General features: G+C 41.7%; 1 protein-coding gene across 1 annotated transcript in view; it reads left to right on the forward strand.

Annotated features, from left to right (window-relative positions):
- SNX7 (sorting nexin 7) overlaps positions 1–26,435 on the forward strand; it is a 161,550-nt gene that overhangs the window by 105,080 nt on the left and 30,035 nt on the right. The window contains exon 8 of the mRNA XM_089677281.1: positions 19,750–19,902. Coding sequence (XP_089533407.1) covers positions 19,750–19,902 — 153 coding nt within the window. The remainder of the gene's footprint in view (positions 1–19,749; positions 19,903–26,435) is intronic.

A 26,435-nucleotide genomic window follows, 5' to 3' on the forward strand; every position in this document is an offset into this window, starting at 1 on the left:
CAGAGAACTAGATTTGCCTTTGTCCACAGTGCGCAACATTATCAAGAAGTTTGCAACCCATGGCACTGTAGCTAATCTCCCTGGTCGTGGACGGATGAGGAAAATTGATGAAAGATTGCAACGCAGAATAGTCCGGATGGTGGATAAGCAGCCCCAAACATGTTCCAAAGACATTCAAGCTGTCCTGCAGGCTCAGGGAGCATCAGTGTCAGCGCGAACTATCCGTCGACATTTAAATGAAATGAAACGCTATGGCAGGAGACCCAGGAGGACCCCACTGCTGACACAGAGACATAAAAAAGCAAGACTACAGTTTGCCAAAATGTACTTGAGTAAGCCAAAAGCCTTCTGGGAAAACGTCTTGTGGACAGATGAGACCAAGATAGAGCTTTTCGGTAAAGCACATCATTCTACTGTTTACCGAAAACGGAATGAGGCCTACAAAGAACAAAACACAGTACCTACGGTAAAATATGGTGGAGGTTCAATGATGTTTTGGGGTTGTTTTGCTGCCTCTGGCACTGGGTGCCTTGACTGTGTGCAAGGCATCATGAAATCTGAGGATTACCAAAGGATTTTGGGTCGCACTGTAGGGCCCAGTGTCAGAAAGCTGGGTTTGCGTCCAAGATCCTGGGTCTTCCAGCAGGACAATGACCCCAAACATACGTCAAAAAGCACTCAGAAATGGATGGCAAAGAAGCGCTGGAGAGTTCTGAAGTGGCCAGCAATGAGCCCAGATCTAAATCCCATTGAACACCTGTGGAGAGATCTTAAAATTGCTGTTGGGAAAAGGTGTCCTTCCAATAAGAGAGACCTGGAGCTGTTTGCAAAGGAAGAGTGGTCCAAAATTCCGGGTGAGAGGTGTCAGAAGCTTATTGATGGTTATAGGAAGCGACTGATTTCAGTTATGTTTTCCAAAGGGTGTGCAACCAAATATTAAGTTAAGGGTGCCAATACTTTTGTCCAGCCCATTTTTGGGGTTTTGTGTGACATTATGTCATATTTGCTTTTCTGCCTCTGTTTTATATTTGTTCCAATACATACAAAGGGAATAAACATGTGTATAGCAAAACATGTGTTAATGCAATACCTTTTTTGTGTGAAATACTTGATTTTCAGGAAAAATATCAAGGGTGCCAACAATTTCGGCCATGACTGTATATCTGTGCGAAATGCGTCGTCATAGCAACCAGGTCTTGTGGTGGTCCGCCCCAGGCACTCTGGCTTCTCTGTCCATCCATCAGTGTCCATCTGCTGGTTTTCTATGCTTCACTGATGTTACTTCTGGCAGGCGAGATCTGGGGACATCCGAGGCAGCATCCTGTTCTGTGAGTGGTACTTTCTCACAGTTGGCGACCTATCTTCCAGCAGAGCAGCCCACAGGATTCCTCTCCACTGCCTCCTGCACCCTGGTCTAGATGTACCTATTTCCTCAGCAGTAAGCCAATTTTATTGACCACATTCACACATCTGGGCTATATCACCCATTTTTACCTTTGTTTACATTGGACATATGACTGTGAACCATGGTTTTAGTTCCTTTCAAGTGGATAATAAAATCCTTCTTTTTTACTCTGGATAATATTGTCATCATCCTTGCTAATTTTTTATATTTTACTGGTCACTATTAATTTGGCTCTCTACCAATAGCATTCAGTATCAACTACTGTTATATTCATATCCAGTCACCCTGTCAAAAAATAAGTCAGCAGCTAAAAAAACTGTAGCTGCTGACTTTTAAAAAACAGCCACTTACCTGTCCCTCGGTCCCATGTTGTGTCCCCCGCAGCTCGTTTCACCGGCTGTCCTGTATTCCAGGAGGCCAGCATCTTCAGTGTGGGCATCCGGCTGTGATAGCTTGCAGCTTCATAGCCGGGTACCCACTGCGCATGCATGAGTAGCGCTGCGCTCAGTGAATGGTCCTGTAGTCTTCTGGGATCTGTCACGTGTCCCAAAAGACTACAGGGGAGGGAGGACACCTTCCACCTTTGGACCAGAAGTGGGAGCAGGTACCTGGCCCACCCCCCTCCCCAAAGGTACGAATTTTTAATGGAGAGTGGGGGAGCAGTCCTTAAAGTGGAACTTCCCCTTTTGGGTGGAGCTCCATTTTAAGCACCTGACAAAACACTGCATGCAATTCTTGGCGAAAGTGCATGAGTTCAGAGAGATCTTAATCTGGTGACAGACGGACCAAAATTTGGCTGGTTCAGCAGGAACTGGATGAATTTTGATCTACCTATGGACGGGCTGCTTTTACTGAAGTTGATCTATCAGAATATGAAGAGCTAAACCCATTAGTGCTAGTGTGAATGAAGCCAACACTACAACTGATCTAAAATTAACTAATTTTTCTAAACCTATACCAAGAATATGTACACTAAAGTATTTTCCATTTTCTGAACAAACCGTAAAAGCACTGATAAACAAATCCTTCCTCAGGAGTTGTGGAGAAACTCATCATCAAATTTCACAACAGAGGCACTGAAATCTCAGCTCCTCTCCGTATTTTCTACGAACACTAGCAGAATCTTGGAAGCCGACCAGCCTTCAAATGTACACACACAGCAAATGTTTCTACATTGTAAGAAACTTACTGATGCCCTACTTTAAAATATTTGCTGTGATCTTTGAGGATTGTATATAATTAGTTACTTCACTGTACAAGCAGCTAGAGAGGTCAGTGATGGCTTGTTTTAAGCCCATGTAAAAAAAATATAAAAATCCACCATTGCAGTGAGTTTCTCCAGCAATGTATGGATTAATTGCTTGTCTAATCTAGGGGCAGAAAATCAAGTTGTATATATGTACCTTATTCCTCACTCATGGTCCCTCCAGCACTGCAACTGGTCTCCTGCAGCTGCTCTGTAAGCTGTGACTGGCGCCTGTCCAACTCTGGCTTCCTAAATGTACAATATTTGGTTATTATCCCTGTATTGTGCATGATGATACTGAGGTTCTGCCCACGGAGCAGAGCTTCGGGCAGAGGAGGAAAGCACTGGAGCCAGTTGGAGTGAGGAAACTGATAGGAGAAACAGCCTCTTTTGTAATTCCATTAACATAGTTAGCAATTACCTTTTGCACCACTTCGATGGTGGAAATGTTTTTAAATTCCTGGATTTGGCTTTAAAAATTGTAAGAGTATGTAAATACTTATTGTCCATAGTCTAGGCACAGGTGTCCTTTTAAAGCCTTATTTCAGCGTACCAAATACCAATATGTACAAGTTTCTCAGGTTTCTTCTTTTACATCTTTCATTCTAAAAAAAAAAAAAAATGATGATAAAAATCATTTTATTCTGTTTATTACTTTATCAATTAGTCTGAAGTAGTGATCTGGTGCCTCCTCATAGTCTGCATGCATATTATTTAGTATGCAGTTAACATGATATAATAATATCTGTTGCTTAGATCCACTCGTTGAGATCCTTTGTTTCCCATGAATCAGTATTTTACCTTCACCTGAAATTGCTCCATTATCTGTTCTCCTCAATAGACATACCATAGAATCTCTGTTACCACCAGTCAGTAATAGTGTAATTTAGTTTTGCACATATTAGGAGTGTGAGGCATCTATTAAATTTGGGATGGCTTTCTGGAAGATGTTTTTGGGAGCTTTCATTCTTTCCTGTAGAAAATAATGTGATCTCTTTGCACTCAGCCACATGAATAACACAATCTGCATTAACATACCAGTCGCATTAAGATCTTCCAGCAAGTTGGAAAATCTTAGTATGACTTAATGAGCACTGATGAATTTTGCTGTGTATAAGACCTTTTGGGACTGCAATGCATTATCGTGTGTTATAGTTAACTGTGCTAAAGGACAACTCCATAAAAAAACAACCCCCCCCCAAAAAAAAAAAACTTGCTACCTGAATACACAGAACTAAACCAACCCTACCCCTCTTCAGTCTTGCATAAGTGATTGCTTATTTCCTCCAACAACAGCGGCCTCCCCATTTTTTTACATCCCAGCTAATATAAATCTAGGAGTAAGCTGTCAGTACCTTTGTATTAATGTCCTGTAGGCTGGAATGGGATAGGCCACACTGCCAGAACATTGAACAGCCCTGAACTAGATTTTTACTGGTAGAGATGTAGGCAAGGCGGGACGCCACTATTGTTGGAGTTAAAATGGTTGTAAACCCTTCCATATACCCAGTGAAGTGACTGGCCTCAGGTGATACACAGAGATAAAAAATAATCCTCCTACTTTAATTGTACTTGTTTATCTACAGCCGTCCTTTCCCTACAGCCATTAAAGTGCAGAATTTACACAAAATCTCTCAGCTCTGAAAAGCAGAAAAGGGGGTGGAGAGCTGAAGTTACATCAGTGAGGAGAGCTCTGAGAGCTGATTGGAGGGAAGGAACACACCCCCTTCACACAGGAACAGAGCTGAGGCTGTCAATCTGCTAAAGGTCCCTCCCCGTCACCATTTTCTTTTGGTGTCAGGAAAAATCGTCAGAAGTGATTCGTGCTGATAGCAGAGGATTGAGGCAGCAGACAGAAATTACACTTCTGAATTCTGGATTGGGACAAGCACACACTATATAGGGATATGCTGTGTTTATATTTTATGTCTGAGGTTTACAACCACTTTAAGTAAGTACCTGTTGGGGAAGGGGGGTTTAGTTTAGTGTATTTCGGGGGCTGTAAGTGGCAGGAGATTGCACTTTACAGAACTTGTCCTTCAATTTTGTCCTTATTCTATAATTTTGAATGGCTGGTAGCACGCTTTAATGTACTTTGAAAATCATCCCTTTTTTTGTTTTCTTTTGTTCTGGGTTTTTTTTACACAGTCCACCATAATAATAAAACACACATTTTACTTGTTGTCAGTAATTAATAATAACTCATGGCAGATTAATTCCTTTGAAATCCAAAATCTTAAAAAAAAAAAAAAAAACTACCAGAAACGTATTTCTTCTCATCTTATGTGAAGTTATCTCAGCAGGTGTATTGCTTGCACACATCAAATGTTGGTCACGTAAGAGTGTTATTTTAAAGTAGCAAATAATGCTAGGTTAAAGCCTCTGGACAACATCTGGAGATCGAATACTACAGCTAATTAATGAGCCAGCCAGGGAAGCAATTAAATATAGCAAAGCACAGAGTAACAAACATCAATAAAATATGAGTATTCATTGAGGGCAGCTGAAGATTGGGAGTAAGGGATCAAAAAACATCAAATCAACTTTTATTCACAGAAACTTCAAACAAGCTCAACCAGGGTGCATCTCTTTAGACATTAAGTAGGTAAGTGACAGAGATAGTATATCACGTTTTGAATATCCTCCCTTTATTTCATAAAACGTTTAGGGATCAAAATATTTTCACATTTTTTCTGGATGATCTCTGTCTCACGTTACAAAAATTATGTAAAGAAAAAATTCAAGAACAAAGGACTAGTAACCAGTGTTTCCTGTGGTTTCCCTGCAGCATAGAAGGCAGAAGAAGGCCCTCAAACAAAATAATTTGGACTAGACTTTGGTTCACCATAATGTGGGCTTGTCTTGCCGTCCTATTTTTGAAGGGAAGTTGCGGTTTTAATTTTTTTATATACTGTACTTCTGGAAGTAACAGGCTTAATATAAATAATCACATTGATGTGATGCATCTTCTTCCTCGTTATACTTTGCTAATCCTTTTGTCTCTCTATAAGTGGTACCAAATAGTTGTACATGGATCAGATGGTTTGTAAAGGGGGCTGTATTTCTTCTTAAGTCTGGATAAAGCCCCTCCGCTGCCATTCAGTTTATCAATGAAGTTCAGACTTTAGTTGAGTAACAGGAGACAAGGGTGTGAGCCCTACAGTACATCCTGGACCTACTATCCAGGGAGGCTTGACAGGGATAGATTTGAAGAGTAAAACCTGTATCACAAGTTGCCTGTACCCCTGTTCCATTAGAAACATTTTACAGTGCCTTGAAAAAGTATTCATACCACTTAAAATTTTTCACATTTTGTCATGTTACAACCAAAAATGTAAACGTATTTTATTGGGATTTTATGTGGTAGACCAGCACAAAGTGGCACATAATTGTGAAGTGGAAGGCAAATGATAAATGGTTTTTAAATTTTTTTACAAATAAATCTCTGAAAACTGTTGCGTGCATTTTTATTCAGCCCCATTTACTCTGATACCCCTAACTAAAATCTAGTGGAACCAATTGCCTTCAGAAGTCACCTAATTAGTAAATAGAGTCCACCTGTGTGTAATTTAATTTTAAATACATCTGTTCTGTGAAGCCCTGAGAGGTTTTTTTAGAGAACATTCGTGAACAAACCACATCATGAAGGCCAAGGAACACACCAGACAGGTAATGGATAAAGTTGTAAAGAAGTTTAAAGCAGGGTTAGGTTATAAAACATATCCCACTCTTTGAACATCTCACGGAGCACTTTTCAATCATCTGAAAATGGAAAGAGTATGGCACAATTGCAAACTTACCAAGACATGGCCATCCACCTAAACTGACAGGCTGAGAAAGGAGAGCATTAATTAGAGAAGCAGCCAAGAGGCCCATGGTAACTCTGGAGGTGCTGAAGAGATCCACAGCTCAGGTTGGAGAATCTATCCACAGGACAACTATTATTCGTGCACTCCACAAATATGGCCCATATAGAAGAGTGGCAAGAAGAAAGCCATTATTGAAAGAAAGCCATAAGAACTCCCGTTTGCAGTTTGCGAGAAGCGATATGGGGGACACAGCAAACATGTGGAAGAAGGTGCTCTGGTCAGATGAGAACAAATTGAACATTTTGGCCTAAAAGCAAAACACTATGTTTGTAGGAAAACTAACACTGCACATCACCCTGAACACACCATCCCCACCGTGAAACATGGTGGTGGCAGCATCATGTTGTGGGGATGCTTTTCTTCAGCAGGGACATGGAAGCTAGTCAGAAATGATGGGAAGATGGATGGAGCCAAATACAGGGCAATCTTAGGAGAAAACTTATTAGTCTGCAAAAGACTTGAGACTGGGGCCAGAGGTTCACCTTCCATCAAGACAACAACCCTAAACATACAGCCAGATTTGGAATAAGATAAATATTTGGCACACAAGAGAAAGAAACAGATGTTTTCTGTGATGGCTAGTTTATTAACCAGTAGAGTCCGTAAAAGTTCAAAGGTAGTTAAGGGATAATCCAACAATTCTTGACTCAGTGGCAGGCGATTCAAAAAGAGCTAGAAGAGACTGTGTGAACCATAAAAGAGAGAGAGGCAGTGCCATCTAAGTGCAGCAATATAAGCAAAAAATGTATTTCCACAAAATTGGCAACGCACAATAGTAGTAGTCAAATGAGCGCTTGTTAAGCTGGTGTCAGCCGCTGTGAAACTCCTGGCTGGTTCCACTGCAGGCAAGTCTCCAAAGCACTGTCCTTGGCTGTGCTGTTGGTTGCCAGTACTTCCTGGTCGGTGTGGATCCTCAGGGCAGGTGTGAGTGATGTCAGCTCCAGGTACAAACACAAAAAAATCACTATTGCGCTGATCTTCTGTAGAACCCTCAGGCTGGTGTTGTAAGGAGTGAAGGGAAGGATATTGCAGCTCTCCAATGTCTCCACAGGGTGGCAGAGATGGATCTGGATAGCAAAACAAAGACAGAACGCTCACAAACGTCCTAGTGTAACTCCATTTATTTATAATTAAAATCATAAAACTTATTGCACTTACATGATACAGTGATAATTAGACACTTCTGATACAATAATCCTCTTTGGTTCCTTCCCAGCATCGGTAGCATCACTCATGTAGTAAACTGGTTGCTAAGTGGCACCTCTCAGTCCTGGAGCGGCCTGACAGAGGGTGCCACCGTTACTACGCATGCGCCTGGAGAGGGAGGAGGAAACGCGTCATCATAGCAGCCATGCTGACGTTTCCTCCTCCCTTGCTCTCTGCTCCTCGTCATCATAGCAGCCACGCTGACGTTTCCTCCTCCCTCCGTCTCCGGAGCAGAGAGACGCATACATGGAGTGTGCGCCGCATGGCCCGGGCACATGCGCAGTAATGGTGTCACGCTCTGTTCAGGCCGCTCTAGGACTGAGAGGAGCCGCTTAGCAACCAGCTTACTACACAATTTTTATTATAAATAAATGGAGTTACACTAGGGCAGTTGTGTGTTCTTTTTCTATTCAGCTCCAGGTACAGCAGCAGTAGGCGTGCCACACGTTCAGAACATGCATGACCTAAATCCAATTGAGAATCTGTGGCAAGACTTGAAAATTGCTATTCACAAATGCTCTCCATACAATCAGACAGAGCTTGCGCTATTTTGTAAAGAAGAATGGGCAAAAATTCCACTCTCTAGATGTGCAAAGCTGGTAGAGACATACCAAAAAAGACTTGCAGCTGTAATTGCAGAGAAAGGTGGTTCTCCAAAGTATTAACTGAGGGGGACTGAATACAAATGCATGCCACACTTTTCACATATTTGCAAAAATGTTTGAAAAACATTTATCATTTTTTTTCCACTTCACAATTATGTGCCACTTTGTGCTGGTCTATCACATAAAATCCAAATAAATACATTTAGGTTTTTGGTTTTAACATGACAAAATGTGGAAAGTTTCATAGAGTATGAATACTTTTTCAAGGCATTGTAGGTCTGGTCAGGTTCACATTTGTATGTCTGTGCAGTGCCTAGCCAAGTCTACTAAATTCACAGTGGAACTGATGTTGGAATTTAAGATGTGGCTTTCTCAAATTCTCTGGTGGATAACCATCCAAGTCCATCCATTAAATGGGAGTTGTTGATTCTACACCTACAAATATGAAAGTCACCTTTTCTGCTTTATAATTAGACCTTCGAGGGTTCAGTGACAGTGTTCCTGCTGATAAACGTCCCCTCCAAAATATAAGACATGAACATGTGGCATTTTATTTATAATTATTTTTTGGTTTGTTCTGTTTTAACTGTAGTATGCAACCATAATTGGTTTAATTGTGAGAGAAGTGAAGTGAATAACACAGGAACTCATATAAAGTCAGGTTAATAGGCTGCCTACAGGAGTATTGGAAACAGTCAAAAGAAAAATTGTGGGCCAGCTCAGTACCTGCTCAGGTACCTTTCTCCCAGCATGCCTCAGTTTTTTGCCGTTGTCCAAGAATGGTGGATGTCTTTTCTTTGCTCTGCTTCTATTTCTCTTTAATCATGATTCCTGCTACATCACTGCCAAGCTAGTTCTATAAGCTATGATCTGGAACATCTTTTTGCAACCTAAATTTGTAGTGCCACACCAAGACTCCATGTGACTAGGCAATTGCAGGGCCAGCTTGGAATGAGACCTTCAGGCAGCAGGCTCTGCATTGTGACACTTTGTAAATCAGAGTGTATTGTGTTAGCTATGAAGTACTTTCCAGTTCTAGAGCCATGGCACAGCCCCAGGCATCACCCTATCTTTGAAGACTCACTTTCCCATCATTCAAATTGAGGAACCACTAACCCATTGTTGCTCCTGACTGTGACATGTGGAACTCCACCATTTATCTCTGCTCCCTGCTTACATTGCTTTGGCCACCTTCAGTTGCCTGCTACACAGCAGCCAGATTTGTAAGTATCTGAGGCCTAGTCTAGTCTTGTACCCTGAGCCAAGTTAAATTCTGCCTTGTGGTACAAACATGCCTGTTTCTACACACTTGAGGGGCATTCCTGATGTACCGACTGGCTCCAGCACAAACTCCACTAACTGGTTCTGCTACTGCCTGTCCTGAACCCCCTAGATTTCCAGACACCATCATTCTAAAATTGTGCCTTGTTCTAGAGTCTGTGCTGTCCTCATAGTCCTGAAATCATTATCTGCCATTTAGGCCCAGATATTCTGCAGGGAATTCACCAGGTCTGTCATAGCCTCCTCCCCTCAAGGAGAGCTTCTGGCTTTTGTGGACATCAAGGATGCCTACCTGCATGTGCCCCATTTTCCAGCAAAAATTCCTTTGGCTTGCTATGGGTCTTCTGCAGCACCTGAACCTACAAAAGTGGTCCATACACCCAGAGGTGTTATAGAACTTGTCACAGGTTGAGGGATGCTGGGTTTGGACCACCAGTTACAACAACAAACTGGACAAGTTTGTCTTCAGGTACTGGGATCCTCTAGTGGAAGCAGGGGAGGCTATTGTGGCTCTTTGGAAAAGACTTATCCAAGCCATAATTCTGGACCAACCCAGGAGGATGTGATAATCCAACCTAATTTATCTCACTTAGTAGGCATACTTTGCTTAGTATGAGGCAAGAAGCTTTTTATCCCAAGAAATTCTCTGTGGGATGCATCTTCGCTTTTTTGCAAATGGGCATGGATCAACAGAGACCTCTGTCGATCGATCCATGCCCATTTTCTGATCAAGACTTTTGTACAGCGTGGCTCTCCTGTGACTCCGTAGGATCTAAGTTTGGTTCTCTTAGTACAAAAAGCTTATTTTGAATTTATCGTGGATAATCCCTTTTTACTCACTCAAAGGGTGGTATTTTTTGTTCCATCACATCTGTGAAGTGTTCGAGCTGGCAGTTTTATCATGTAAAGAACCCTTTTCTGGTCCTAATACAAGCACAAGGTAGTGTTGAAGCCCAGAACTTCCTCTCCTGGTGTCAGTTTTTCACCTAAACATTATTTTTCTAGTCCTCTGTCCAGCTCCAGTTCTCCAGAGGAGATCTCCCTCCTTTGCATGGATGTAGTTGAGCTGTGCAGGTTTATCTTGCAGCCAATGATTCAGTCAAAAAGACTGACTCTTTGTCATTCCTGATGGTCCTCATAAGGGAGAACCAACTTCTCGTCTCACCATTTTTTGGTGGCTTAGACCAGGGGTCTCCAAACTTTCTAAATAAAGGGCTGGTTTACTGTTCTTCAGACTTTAAGGGGGCCGGACTGTGGCCACCGGGAGTAAAAAATGTCCCAGCATCAGTTGGCGTAAACAAAGCCCCATTGTTGGTGTCATTGGGAAGAACTGTGTCCTATCATTGATAGGAATTGTGCCCCATCATTGGTGTCATTGGTAGGAATTGTGCCCCAACATCAATATCATTGGTGTCATTGGCAGGAATTGTGCCCCATCATTGGTGTCATTGGTAAGAATTGTGCCGTGTCATTGGGAGGAATTTTTCCCCATCACTGGTGTCATTAGGAAGAATTGTGCCGTGTCACTATTGTCATTGGGAGGAATTGTGCCCCATCACTGGTATCATTGGGCCCATTGTTGGGGTTGTTGGGAGAAACTGTGTCCCATCATTGGTATTACTGGCTGGAAATATGCCACTTTGTTGGTGTCAGTGAATTAAATAGTGCCCCAAGGGCCAGATTAAAGCAAGCAAAGGGCCACAGTTTGGAGACCGCTGGCTTAGAAAAAGAGTTGCGTGCCACTGCCAGTTTCCTGCAAAATACAACTGATTTTCGGAACAAGATCAACTATATACAGTACAGCAATTACTATTATTGTTATTATACAGGATTTATATAGCACAACAGTTTTCTCAGCGCTTTACACTATAACGGGAAACAATACAGCAACAATACAGTCCAATACAAGAGGGTTAGGAGGGCCCTGCTCCTTGGAGCTATTACCACCAAACACTGTGGATGTGGAATCTCTGTACAGTAACATCCCTCACAAGGATGGGATTTCTGCATGTCACAGATTTTTTCATCCTCACAAAACTACAAATACAGGGCTGAGGGTGTTAAACAGCTTATTGAATTCATTCTAATGCAGCTACTTCACTTTCAATAATGACATCTATCATTTAGTGTATGGGTACCACTATGGGAAGCATAAAAGAACCCTGATATGGAAACTTATTTATGGCTGACCTGGAGGACAGAATACTTAACAGCACACAACAAAAGCCATATATATACTATCACTGTATTTCTATTTTCATCATATGGACAGAAGGTGAAAAAAATGTAAATATTGTTTTACTCATTGATCAACACGTTTCACGTATCAATGAAGCTAAAAATGGACTATTCCAGCATACATGTCAGTTTCCTAGACACCAAAGTATACATCAGGGATTACAAGCTATACACCTTACTATACAGGAAACCCAATCATAGATGCAATTATCTCCACAGTTCCTTTGACCTAAGCCCCCAACACACCAAACAGGCTATCATACACAACCAGACCATCAAATACCACTAAATATGCTCAGACTCAATAAACCAAAATAAACATCTCAGAGTACTAGCAGAGTCCTTCCATAAGAATGGTTACAGGGACAAAACCATCAATACAAACAATGCATGTGGACCTGAAAACCTGAAGAGAGAATCTTCTACAATACAAATAGAAAAACAAGCAATAACCCAGTACCTTTAGTAGCCATATAGAATCCAGCACTAGAAGGGATAGTACAGATAATCAAAGATTTGCAACCCGTTATAACAAAGGATGAAAAGTTGAAATAAATATTCAAACAACCCCCAATACCAGACCACACTATGGAAGAGATTAATGTTTTGTTTCTTAAAGGGAACGTCAAAACTACTCAGAAACTTTTGAACTAAGAATAATTTTATTTGACATAAAAGATAATGGACTAAATGAGGACCTTGGTTTTCTAAGTCACTATTCAATGGTTTTATGATTACTGTCACCTCTCGGTCCCTTTCCCATTCCATAGCCCTCTCCCTGCCTTATCTCAATTACTATTCAAGTTTTATTACCATTGGTTTGTGTGTATGTTTGTTTTTTTCCTCAGAGATTGCCCTACTAACATTCTGATAAAACTTTGTGTATTAGTACTGCTTGGACCTTGAAGAAGGGGGTACACCCTTGTGCTGAAAATTTGGATGTTAGTGCAGCTAAAAAAAGTATCATGGAAAGTACTCAATTGTTTTTGTTACAAGTGCACTAATACCGCTTCAATCACTTCAAGCATTGAGAGACACAGAAATTCAGATAAAGTTGGGTTATACTGCTGCCTACAGGATGCTTGAAAACTGGCAAGCAAAATAATTGTGGGTCAGTCCAGTATTTATAAGATATATCTTTGCATCCCCAGGCATCTTCCAATAGGAGCTGCAAGAGTCAGTTTGATAAATGTGTAAAATTAGTCGGTTCACATACTTTCCTGAGATGTAACATTTTGCAGGTTATTTACTTAATAAAATGGTAACCTGTGCAATGGTATGTTTGGCAATATTTGTTTGGAAAACAATATAATGATTGGAAAAAATATTTGGGCCCTTAACCCTTTCGTTTCCAGGTTCATACACCATATGGACCTGACAGCGGGGGGGGGGAGAGGGGGAGAGAAAGGTTTATACACAATCCATCGGGATTGTGTATAAAACTGGCAGTCAGACTCCTGCCTGCCCCCTGGCATGCACGTGCAATGTAGCCGGGCTCCGCTTGGCCATATGCTGGCTCCAGGGAGAGCCATTGCGGGTGGAGGGGAGAGAGGAAAGCAGACGAGCATCCACTCCTCTTCTTTGTGTGATTTGGAAGCCAACATCCATGACATCACTTCCGGGTCACGGCTGTCACTTTCCCAGCTAGATTAGCTGAGGAAAAATGTATTGCAGTGCGATTTGCATTGCAATACATCTAATGGATCACAGAGGAGACATGTAGGGTCTTTTAGACCCTGCATGTCTCATTGAAGAGAACCTGTCACCAAAAAATCATCACATAGGGGACTTTGTGTCGTCTATGTGATGAAAAAAAATGTTAAGTAAAAATCATTTTTTTTTTTGGTTAAAAAAAAGTTACACCCAACACATAACATCCCCCCAAAAAATGTTGAGCCCCCCCCCCACCTCCACATATGCACACGTACAAACATAAACGCACACGTCGGGCGTCTATAAGTGAAGACGTTGATTGTGATACACATATTGCATATCACCGCACTTGCCGGAGTGAGAGCAATAGTTTTAGCACCAGACCTCCTCCGTAATGCTAAACTGATGACCTATAAGGGCTTTTGAAGCTTCGTCTATTGAAAATATAGGGTACTGAACTTTGACACAATTTCATAGACACACTCAAATTTAAGGTTTGGCATGTTTGGTATCTATTTACTCACCCCATCTTCATCTTTTAAATTTTACTAAACATTTGGGTAATTTTCTTGCACTTGTTTGCCCTAAAATTCACTTTAATGTGATTTTTACTATTATTATTTTGAGTTTTTACTATTATTTTGAGTTTCCTAGACCTTTGCAATAATATCATGTGACATAAAAAATTGGAACTACCAATATTTTATTCTATAGAGTGTCTGCTTTCAGAAAATATATAATGTTTGTTTTTTTTTGTTTTTTAATCTTCAGGCCTAGATTGTACGCCCCTTGAGGGTTAAGGACTGATGTGAATTTACAATATATATGTAAGCACAGCGCTATACAAGTACCTGAAATAAATAAAATAATTTTTTAAACGTGCAAAAATGCAAAAGCGGCTCTGGCAGCAAAAGGGTAAAACCCTGTACATGATGAGAATATCGGACGAATGATCATATGTTTGTTTGTTGTTTTTTTGCATACTAGTCCCATATCGAAAGTGAAGAGGTTACTAAAGTTACGAAAATCCTTGTACAACAGAATAAAAATTTGACAATGATGTATTGTATTTTTGGACGAAAATCATACAATCTAGTATAGTACAAGAAACATTTTCGTGCTTGTAGCTTCGAATGCTTTTGGAGAAACGTTGTGTACCAATGATCAGATTACCATACATTGGCTCTGAAAGCGGTTTTTTTCGCATGAGTTTCTGATCGTGTGTACTAGGCTTTAGCCTGACTCAGCCTTTATAAATGCACCTCAGGAAATCGGAAGTGTTGCAAATAACAGATTTCAGATCAGATTCAGTTAGTTTTTATAGATCATCCTTCATAAGTGTTAATTTCCATATCTGGACATTTTTCCTGTATTATTAATTTAGATCTGCCACAGTATATTTCCTTAAGCTCCATGACGATCATTTTCTCCAATATGCTGTTGAGATCAAATCTAACAAAACCCTACCAAGATAGACGTTTTCATATTTGAATTTGGGGTCTTTATGTTAAACAATCACTTTGCTAACATCTATCTCTTAGGAAAAAACAATCTGTATATCAAAACATGATCATTCAATCTGGCCAATTACAAAACAATTGCAGATGCCAGCATAATATGCATGGTTTTATTCTGTGCCAACTTCATATGCAGAAAACACAATCTGTGTATCATTTTCAGGTTCTTTTTCACCCAAGGGATGTCCAATGGCTTGAAGATTTTTGTGTATTTATTTTATTGCTTTTTATTTTTTGTAGACAAGAACACAGATGGCATTCATCAGTGGCAGAGTGAGGAATTGTAGAAATGCGTATAGTAGCTACTTTACCACATTTGTGCATTGCTCTTGTTTAGGCTGAATAAAACCTAAGCATGTTATCAGATGTCATTTGGAACATTCAAATTATTATTTTATGATATATCAAAAATGTATATAAACTCCAGATATACGGCTATATGCACCATTGAAATGCATCTATTGGAGCTTGTGCCAGTTCTGAGATTTATGCAGGAGTGTCCCTAGTCTTTTTGCTGTCTGTGGCAAGTGTGCAATGGCATCCCCTGCAGCAGACATTACTAAGGGCATTTATTCAGTATGCAGCAAAAAATAAAATGCTGTATATGATGGAAGATTTATGATAAGGAGAAAAGCCGGTAAAAAGATCTTGTTCATGAGTAAAATTATTTATGTAACTAACTGTAACTTTTAGTCTGTACAGTCTGTTTAAAGCAGGGCATGGGGCAAAGTGATTTCAAGGTGGATCAGTAGACATACATAGCAGTCAATAGACAGGTGACACATCTGTTCAGCTGCAGATTACTTAACAGTGCTATTTGTGTGTCATTCGGTGCCGGTCTCCTCTACAAACCTATGCTGCCACTGATTCCTCCAGTCTGTGCTTTTCCTGTAGTCTGTGCGACTGCTTCTAAGCTGCAAGTAGAGAGGGTACACTGATGCCTCCCAAACCCAGCTTCTAAGACACCTTGAGCTTGCACCTCCCAACTCACCCCTGCACCCCCTAACATCTTCTAACACTGCTGGCTTCTGCATCCCCTCACCCTCTTTCAACACTGCTCACCTCTGCACCCCCTCACCCACTTTCAACACTGCTCACCTCTGCATCCCCTCACTCTCTTTCAACACTGCTCACCTCTGCATCCCCTCACTCTCTTTCAACACTGCTCACCTCTGCATCCCCTCACTCTCTTTCAACACTGCTCACCTCTGCATCCCCTCACTCTCTTTCAACACTGCTCACCTCTGCATCCCCTCACTCTCTTTCAACACTGCTCACCTCTGCATCCCCTCACTCTCTTTCAACACTGCTCACCTCTGCATCCCCTCACTCTCTTTCAACACTGCTCACCTCTGCATCCCCTCACTCTCTTTCAACACTGCTCACCTCTGCATCCCCTCACTCTCTTTCAACACTGCTCACCTCTGCATCCCCTCACTCTCTTTCAACACTGCTCACCTCTGCACCCCCTCACCCTCTTCCAATACTGCTCATCTCTATTCTCATCACCCTCTTCCGACACTGCTCATCTCTATGTCCCATCACCTTCTTCCAACATTGCTCACCGTTGCACCCCCTGCCATCCTCTTCTAACACTTCTCACCTCTGCATCTCGTCACACTCTTTCAACACTGCTCACCTCTACATCCTCTGCCATCCTCTTCCAACACTGCTCACCGATGTCTCCCTCTTCCAACACTGCTCATCTCTGCATCCCCTGCCACCCTCTTCCAACACTGCTCAACTCTGCATCCCCTGGCCTCCTGCCATCATCTGCCAGGTGGTCATATCTGCGTCTCCCACCACCCTCTTCCAACACTGCTCAACCAAGCATCTCCCTCCACCGTCTTCCAACTCTGTTCATCTCTGCATGCTCTGCCACCCTGTTCCAACACTGCTCATGTCTGCGTCTCCCACCATCCACTTTCAATACTGCTTACCTCTGCATCCCGTCGCCCTCTTTCAACACTGCTCACCTCTGCCTCACCTCATCCTCTTCCAATACTACTCACCTCTGCCTCACCTCACCCTCTTCCAATACTGCTCACCTCTGCCTCACCTCATCCTCTTCCAATACTGCTCACCTCTGCCTCCCCTCACCCTTTTCCAATACTGCTCACCTCTGCCTCCCCTCACCCTCTTCCAATACTGCTCACCTCTGCCTCCCCTCACCCTCTTCCAATACTGATCATCTCTGCCTCCCCTCACCCTCTTCCAATACTGCTCACCTCTGCCTCCCCTCACCCTCTTCCAATACTGATCATCTCTGCCTCCCCTCACCCTCTTCCAATACTGCTCACCTCTGCCTCCCCTCACCCTCTTCCAATACTGTTCACCTCTGCGTCCCCTACCACCCTCTTCCAACACTGCTCACCTCTGCGTCCCCTGCCACCCTCTTCCAACACTGCTCACCTCTGCGTTCCCTACCACCCTCTTCCAACACTGCTCACCTCTGCACTCCCTGGCCCCCTGTCATCTTCCGATACTGCTCACCTCTGCATCCTGTCACCCTCTTTCATCACTGCTCACCTCTGCATCCTGTCACCCTCTTTCATCACTGCTCACCTCTGCATTGCCTCTCATCCTCTTTCAACACTGCTAACCTCTGCATCCCCTTATCCTCTTTCAACACTGCTCACCTCTGCATCTCGTCGCCCTCTTTCATCGCTGCTCACCTCTGCATTGCCTCTCACCCTCTTTCAACACTGCTCACCTCTGCATCCCATCACCCTTTGCATCTTCTGCCACCCTTTTCCAACATTGCTAATCTCCATACCCCTCGCCACCCTTTTCCAACACTGCTCACTTCTGCGTCCCCGGCCACCCTCTTCCAACTATGCTTACCTCTACATCTCCTGCTACCCATATCCAGTACTGCCTACCTTTACATCGCCTTCCACCATCTTCCTACACTGCTCACCTCCAGAACCACAGACACTTTATTAAGCTGTGTCTTGCTGAAAGTGAGTCACAGTCTTTGGTACTTTTTGTGCATGCAACCAGCTGTTACTTGATTCTTGCACTTGGTTTTCTGACTTAGCCCTTCTAGTAAGGCAGTAAGTGAACACATTGCACACCCAGAACAGCAACCAGGGACAAACTGGTTGGCCTGGACCTGCCTACTAACGGTCATTAAATATCTCACAGCCTTGGACAGCGTGTTGGTGAGGTGAACATGCACACAGTCTTCCAGTCTGAGGGTGACAGACTCTGATAACCTGAGATTTTATATACACAAGCAGAAAGTAAGGCGCTCAACTGTGCAATTGAATGGAGCAGCCGCAGCAGACATGAGTACTGCATAAAGAGCAAAACCAACATGCTGCTCTCGCTGCCACTCTCCATGCAACCAAAGAGGGACCTCCTAAGTTAAAATTCTCAGGTTGCCTGGTTACAGAGCAATCCCGGGTTTATGCAACCTATCCAAACAGCATAAACAGGATAGGAATTTGACTTTTGTTTACTGCCCCTTTCTGCTTGCATCTTGTGATTGGAATATAAAGAACCAGAAAAAAACATATGTGCATGCAGAAAACTAGATTGGCCCTCCCTCTCCCTATCTTCATACTGATTTAATGGCATAAGGCTGAAAGCAGATTCAAGTTGTTAATTTTAGATTTCAGAATTTGCTTGTGTTCTCGTCAGCATGTGTGCATGCAGAATACCTGATTGTCCCCAAGTGCTGCCCTTCTCACTCCCAATCTGCATGCTGCTGTAATTTCAAGAGGCTAAAAGCACGTTAGATTCCAGCTTTTACACTAGGTTTTATTTCAGGATTTTATGATAATAAATTAAAAATGAAATAAAAAATGAATATTGGGGTTTTTAAATCTGCCCACAATTTTAAACATTTAGTTCATTTTTGCTTACTTTTTCCAAAAACAGTGACAAGTTGTGCTCCATTTTGTAAAAGAATGTTTGCTTTTTCAGATGGTCTTTAAATTGTCCTCGTCTCTCTGTCCCGTTGATGGATGTACTGAGCACTGGATGCGTGGCCACGGAAACTCCGGAACAAGCACTCAGCTTGGTGCCCTACCCAAATGTGCAATACACCCTCTTTCACAGCTCAGTGTTCTGTGAGAGAGTGGACTGCGCATTCATGGGTAGGGAACGAAACCAAGTTTGTGCTCCTAAGTTTCTGGGGCCGCACATGCAATCCTTGGTGCATACTGCCATCTGCATGTAAGGGAAAGGTGTCGGGTGATATTGATGTCTCAATATCCCCTCACTTCTTTTCCTGGTAACCACTCTCATTAAGTCAAGTATTGAAGGGAATCTTCCCAACATGGCTTGGGAAGCAAAAACACCCATTGAATTTTATTGTTTGTTTCTGCCCAGTGGAAGAGATTTTCCATCACATCTTGTCTTGGTGACCAGTGAAGTGAGGGAAATTCTCCCCATCCCAGGTATACAGTGGTAGTCCTACTCCAGTGCCCAGAATCCTACTTCAACATCAGTGTAGTATGTTGTATTATTGCGCCTCAAAGGTTTTTGCACATGATGCTTCATTATACACTAAATCAGAGGTTTATGTAGGTGATATATTCTTTAACTCTACATAAGTGGGTACTGTTCAGGTCCGGTTCTTTACTTGTATAAACACAAGCATCCACCAAAAGCAGATCTTGCATTCCACTGCTGTTTTTTACATATTCATCTTTTCTTTAAAATTGTGTATGCATAGGTTGGATGTATTTTAGCTGCTTATAACATAAATGTCTAATTACAGCTGAAAGAAGAGGTTGGAAAACTCGAAGACAAAGTTGAATGCGCCAACAATGCCTTGAAGGCCGATTGGGAGAGATGGACAAAAAACATGAGATCTGACTTGAAAGCTACATTTTTAAATATGGCAGATTGCCAGAGAAACTATTATGAAGAGGTGAGATTATTTTATTACTTCTTACATGGCAACAGTATTACTTGAGGTATACACTTAGAAAAAAAAAGTTTTCCTTCTCACATTAAATCATACTGCAGCTACTGTGATTAATGCTAAGGATTTCACTCACAGTAATAATGTCTGTTGAAATCTGGTGTTGTACAACCATAAAATGCAATCATTTGAAATTTATGGACCTTTTGTCCTTATCACTTTCCCTAACCCTACATTTTGCAACTGACAAAAATTTCTGCTAGGGATTTCATCCACAACACCAATTACAGGTTAAGCCTGTTAAGGTATTACAGCCATAAAATACAATGATTTGCTAGAAAAGCCCTTGATTTTCACCTGTTTGACTACGCTGTGCCATGGACTATGGTGACAGGAATCCCTGCTGTTTAAAAAGAAGAATTCCTATGGTTCATACAGGTAAGAGTTACAATATTTTTATTTTTCCCTTTCGGATTGAACATAAAGGGCCATAATGTATGCTGCAGGATGATGTGTTGATCATGTGTAACTATGACTGGTCTTGCAACCAACTCCATTGTAAAGATACTAGAAACCAACAATACGTCTATAATGTCCATTTCATAAGGTTAACATTATTAGATAAAAACATACTCCATCTATATGGAGAAATGGTATAAACCATGAGAGCTTATGCAACTGTTAGATCTTCCATAGTGTTCATGACTTGACAAAGAGGCTACTCCTCAGAATGCATCTGCTTGGAGATCAAAGACACTACATGTTCCTTTTGTTTATCCTCCTCCATCTAGCGGCACATCACTTCCGGGGACTAAACATTTTAACCTTAATAAATGAACATTGTGGACATATAGTTGTTCTCTAGTTGTGATGTCTTTACAATGGAGTTGGTCGCAAGACCAGTCATAATTACACATGGTCCACACATCCAGCAGCATATCATCTGGCCCTTTATGTTCAATCCCAAAGGGTTATCATACAGCTTTTCTGAACCCAGTCACTATCGGTATAGCTTGTGGGTTATCTTCAATAACTCGGTGCACTTCTTGTTTTCTGTATGTCAGACATTCGTGTGCACAGAGTGTACGCTATAACAACAAACATGATGCTTGGCCGATCATTGCTTTCATATCTGAGCATTAGGAGGCTGAGAGAGGTTGCATTCCAGGTGGTCCATCTTGGACAAGATTGTTTAATAAACTGTGATGACTGCTTTTTAACTGTGGTGTGGCTACTTTTCTTGTTTCTACTACAGTGCTTGAGATAGCAAATGAACCGCTTTAGGGGCCAACACCTGGTGCTTGCTGACAAGTGCATCTGCAACAGTGTGTCAGATTTTTCTCATTATGACTGCCTGAGATTTTTTACTTTCGGAACAAACTTCCATTCTTGTATACCCTACCAATGCCTACATGATTAGGGCTGTAGGAGTGATCATTATATTAAAGATACACTTCAGTCAGCTGTAAAAAGTATTTTTGCAATAGGGCCTGCCCCCTCACACTTCACTTTTTGTTTAGCCTAGGGGATGGGAATAAGCAATAGTATTTATTATTCCTCGCTTCCTGGTAGCCGATGCTCTTCTCCATCTCAACATTATAAGATGTGCACGGGCCCTTACTGTCTACACAATTCAGGACCACTGGACACTGTAAGAGTAGTTCTTTCTGTTACCTGGACATTGTTATGTGTCCTAGCTAAGCCTTTCCTTGCCTGACTGCTGATATCAGTGCTAGTTCTGCTGTGCAAAAAACCTTTGCCTATCCTAGAACTTGAGATACTTCTAGGACTCGAAGAGTCTTGGCTGTGTCAGGTATCTGCCTTCCTACCTTTTAATTACATTGTCCATATTTGCATATGTCTTTAGCTCCAGGAGTGATCATTGTAGCTAATTTACAATGAACACAATTCATCAATTTCATTGTAATGTGGGAATGTTTGTTGATGTTTTTAAACTGAAAAATTGATTTTCTTCCATGCTATCCAATGTAGAAAATTACGCAATTTCAATACAATTTAGACCAAGTAGACTTCTACAAATTATAATATATAAACCCTTCATTTGTATGCATGTGCTCAGTATTTTCAGCATTGATTGAAATTATGCTCTCCTCACACAGAAATCTTTTTCTTATTTATAATAGTGTGAAATTAGCCGTGTCTTTTCAAATTGTTTTTACTAGCGCGGCGCAAGAAGCGCTCACTGGAAACTATTCAACATTTATACCATGAAATTTTATATAACATCAATTACTTGTAGTGTAATGAAAATAACAGATTCTTAGAGAAGAAAGTGCTTGCCTATCATACAATAAAAGTGGGACTATTGCCCGCAAAAATCCAATTAGATTAGGCACCAGATTTTAATGATGTACCCCTTTAGGCTATCCTTATTGCATCCTATCACAAATACCAGAATTCTGTCTGCTTTACTGTTCTGTATATGTCATATATTATTAAAGTGGTTGCAAACCCTTCCATATACCCAGTGAAGTGGCTGGCCACAGGTGATGCACATAGATTAAATACACCCTCCCACATAAAATGTACTTTTTTATCTGCAGTCTTCTCTTCTCTACATCCAGTCATAGTCTCAAATTTACACAGGAACTCTCAGTTCTGAAAAGCAGGGGGCAGGGAGCTGAAGTTACATAAGGAAGGAGAGCTCTGAGAGCTGATTGGAGGAAGGGGACACCCCCCCCCCCCTTCACACAGCACACAGGAACAGAGCTGAGGCTGTCAATCACAGGCTGTGCCTTCCCCATCACCATTTTTCTCTTGGTGTCAGGACAGAAGTACCTCATGCAGATAGCAGAGGAATGAGGCAACAGACAGTCATGACACTTGTGAGACAAGTACACACAATAGAGGGAAATGCTTTGTATAATAATAATATTATGATTAATATTGTTTTTATTTGTATTAGAGTTTTTCTCTCCCTTCCAGTCAAGACTGGTTGCTGTAGGAAATATCTAAATAGTGACACAACTAAAATGAAAATTTGTTTGTAGAGGGAACAGATAGACAGCTTCTGACAATGTTGCTATTGCTGTCTTTACTTTTCTGTTCTGATGGCAATCATTCTTCCCATTTCATGTACTTCTGTTGAAAGACAGGAAGTAAGAGAAAATCTCCCCAGTGGGGTCAGAGACAAATTAAATCCCAACAGAAATTCTGTAACCTATTCTAAGTTAAAACTAAAAAAGGAAATCTTACCAAAAGATGTGCATTTAACATGTTTTATGAATGTTTAATACCTGTAGAAGCCTCCTTTGTTAAGATCCAAAAGCTCAAGATTGCTGCTGGGTTCCACCATCTTGGATGTGATGTTGGCAGCTCTGACAGACACAGAACTGTCATTCGTGTTACACTTAATAGTATTCTGCTTCACTTCTTCCCCAGCAGCTGCATAAAAGACTGTGCTAGAGAACTGACCAATTTTTAGTAGTCAAATTTTCTAGTATGTTCAAAGGGACTTGTGCAAGTGAATAAAAAATGTGTTGATAAGAAGAACGACGCAAGTAGGCATTTAAGATAATTTATTTCTCTTTGCTTTTACCTGCATTTTCTTACATTGGAGACCGGGTACTTGCGGATACTCCTTCAGCTATTTGACATCTTGCGCTTTCTGGCTGGCGCCGACATAATCACCCATTTTTTTTCTGGGTACACTATTTTGACTGACCTGCTCAGTATGTCTTAGCTTCCACGTCCATGTACAGCAGGGCATGGCGAGCTCAGTGTACATTCATTTTTATTGTAGAAGAGTCATATCATGCGTCTTCTGCAAAAAAACCCTCCTTGCTCGCAATTTATTTTATGTTTTTCTTCTTCTTAGGCAACCTCCCGTTTTAAGTGTGAAAATGCGCGTGGCAGTGAAATATTGCAGTGTTCACACCACATCCCCTGTAAATATTTGCAGCCTGTAACTATTCCAAAGATCTGGGCTTTGTCAGATACCATGTTTATTTATTTGAAACATTTTCCACCTTCTGTTTTCTGTTCTGTTTCTGCTAGCCTGGATGGGCATGTTTAAACGTCTGCACCCGACCTGTGCCTTGGACTGCATGGGCAAGTTTTTCAGTGCTTTGAGCAGCACTCCAAGTTGGCGATCCAGCCCTAATTGGAGTTTGCACAGGGTTAAGAACTGTCTCCCTGCTCAGAGTGACAGCACTCGGCCAAAGACCTGCACTCACATGAGCAAACAGGGAAGCCACTTGATTCCCCAAAGCTGAAAGTTAAGAATGTTTTAAGAAAAAGGAGATTGTGCTGGTGCAGAGAAATTCTAAATGTATGGTTACTGCACAAAGTCTGCTTTTACGTTGGAAAATATTTTTAAAAGAGAAGTACGGCCAAAGGAGTTTTGGCCGTACTTCTCTTTACAGGAGTACAGGGTTACATGAGTATACTTACTTTTGTTCTCCTGTAACCCAGAGTCAGCTTACAGTGGGCTATCAGCTGTAGAAACTTCAGACTCTGGAAGGATCCCAAGGAATCGCTTGGATGCCTGAACAGTAGCACCCACTTGCCCTCCAACCTTCTAGCTACTTCTTTTGCCATACAACTTACCTTGTTAAAGGAAAGTGAAAATTAGTAGACTTACTTCACAGCAATGAGCCATGATGACATGCATTAAAAAAGAAAGTAAAATATTTCATTTTTGCACTGTGCAATGTGTTATATGCCCTAAAATGCATCACAGCATGCTGGCACACATAGCGTTAAATAAAGTATCATGTTCAGGTAAAGGAAATAAAGAAAAAAAGCAAGCGCAGGGCGTTTTACAGTGGATCACAGCACGCATGCACAGCATAAACTATTAGGCACATACAGTTTAGGTCCATATATACTGTATTTGGACACAGGCACTGTTCTGTCTCTCTAATCTAAGCATAGAAAGTGTGATCTCTGTAACTTACAGTTGTGATGAGATAGCGATAACTCCAATCTTAGTTGAATAACACTGGCAGTGACTCGATCCAGATGACACCTTTTAGATCTTGTGAAGTTTATTCCATAAACGGAGAATCGTACAACAATGAACATCGGATAGGTCAAAAGATCATAATGTGATCTACTTTCATAAGACCATAAGACATAAGGCTTGAAGCTGAAATGCATTACTGGGGAAAAGGGTGGGATATTTATACAGCATGAACTAAACCAAAGGAAAGGGAGGAGCAGAGACAAAATACAAAGAACACTTAAAGACATATGACAGTCATGTGAAACATGACAGGCACAATTTTCATACTTTTGGATCTGTATGCCACAAAAGTAAATTAAAACGAAACAATCCAAATGAATATGAAGTGCAGACTTTCAGCTTTAATTCAAGGGGTTGAACATACATATCAAGTACAAATTTTAGGAACTGCAACTATTTTTATACACAGTCCCTCCATTTTTAGGGGCTCAAATGTAATTGTACAAATGCATATAAACATAAATAAAATGTTCATTTTTAATATTTTGTTGATAATCCTTTACCGGCAATGACTGCCTGAAGTCTGGAACCCATGGACATTACCAAGGACTGGGTCCCCTCCTTTCTTATGTTTTGCCAGGCTCTAACTGCAGCTGTCTTCAGTTGTTCTTTGTGGGTATTTCTGCCTTTAGTTTTGCCTTCAGCAAGTGAAATGCATGGTCAATTGGGTTGAGATCAGGTGATTGACTCTGCCTTTGCAGAATATTCCACTTATTTTCCTTCAAAAGCTCCTGGGTTGCTTTTGCAGTGTGTTTTCGATCATTGTCCATCTGTACTGTAAAGCATCATCCAATGAACTTTGCTGCATTTGGCTGAATCTGGGCTAACAGTATATTTCTAAACACTGCAGAGTTCATCTAGCCGCTTCTATCTTCTGTCACATCATCAATAAACACCAATGACTCTGTGTCACTGGAAGCCATGCATGCCCATGCCAACACACTGCCTCCACCATGTTTTACAGATGATGTTGTGTGCTTTGGATCATGAGCTGTTCCAAGCCTTCTCCACACTTTTTTTCTTCCCGTCATTCTGGTACAGATTAATCTTAGTTTCATCCGTCTAAAGAATTCTTTTCCAGAACTGGTCTGGCTTTTTTAGATATTTTTGGCAAAATCTAATCTGGCTTTTCTATTCTTCAGGATGGAACCAATTGAACAAAAGAGAGGTAAGGATGGAGCCAGGTGGAGAGGAGGATGGAGCCAGGTGGACAGAAGAGAGGAGGGGGGGGACAGAGCCAGGTGGACAGAAGAGAGGAGGGGATGCAGCCAGGAGAGGGGAGGATGGAACCAGATGAACAAAGAGAGGAGGGGATGCAGCCAGGTGGACAGAAGAGAGGAGGGGATGAAGTCAGGTGCAGGGGATGATGGAGCCAGGTAGACAGAAGAGTGGAGGAGGTGCAGTCAGGTGGAGGGAAGGATGGAGCCAGATCGACAGAAGAGAGGGGGGGATGCAGCCAGGTAGAGGGGAGGAGGGAGCCAGGTGGACAGAGAGGGAGAAATCGGCATGTAAGGGGTTAATTGAGTTCAGTTAACTCCTTGTCTGCAGCAGC

Source organism: Staurois parvus, unplaced genomic scaffold, assembly GCF_062004578.1.
Source record: "Staurois parvus isolate SC_StPar_1 unplaced genomic scaffold, SC_StPar_1.0 ptg000183l, whole genome shotgun sequence".
In the NCBI taxonomy this organism is placed as follows: Eukaryota; Metazoa; Chordata; class Amphibia; order Anura; family Ranidae; genus Staurois; species Staurois parvus.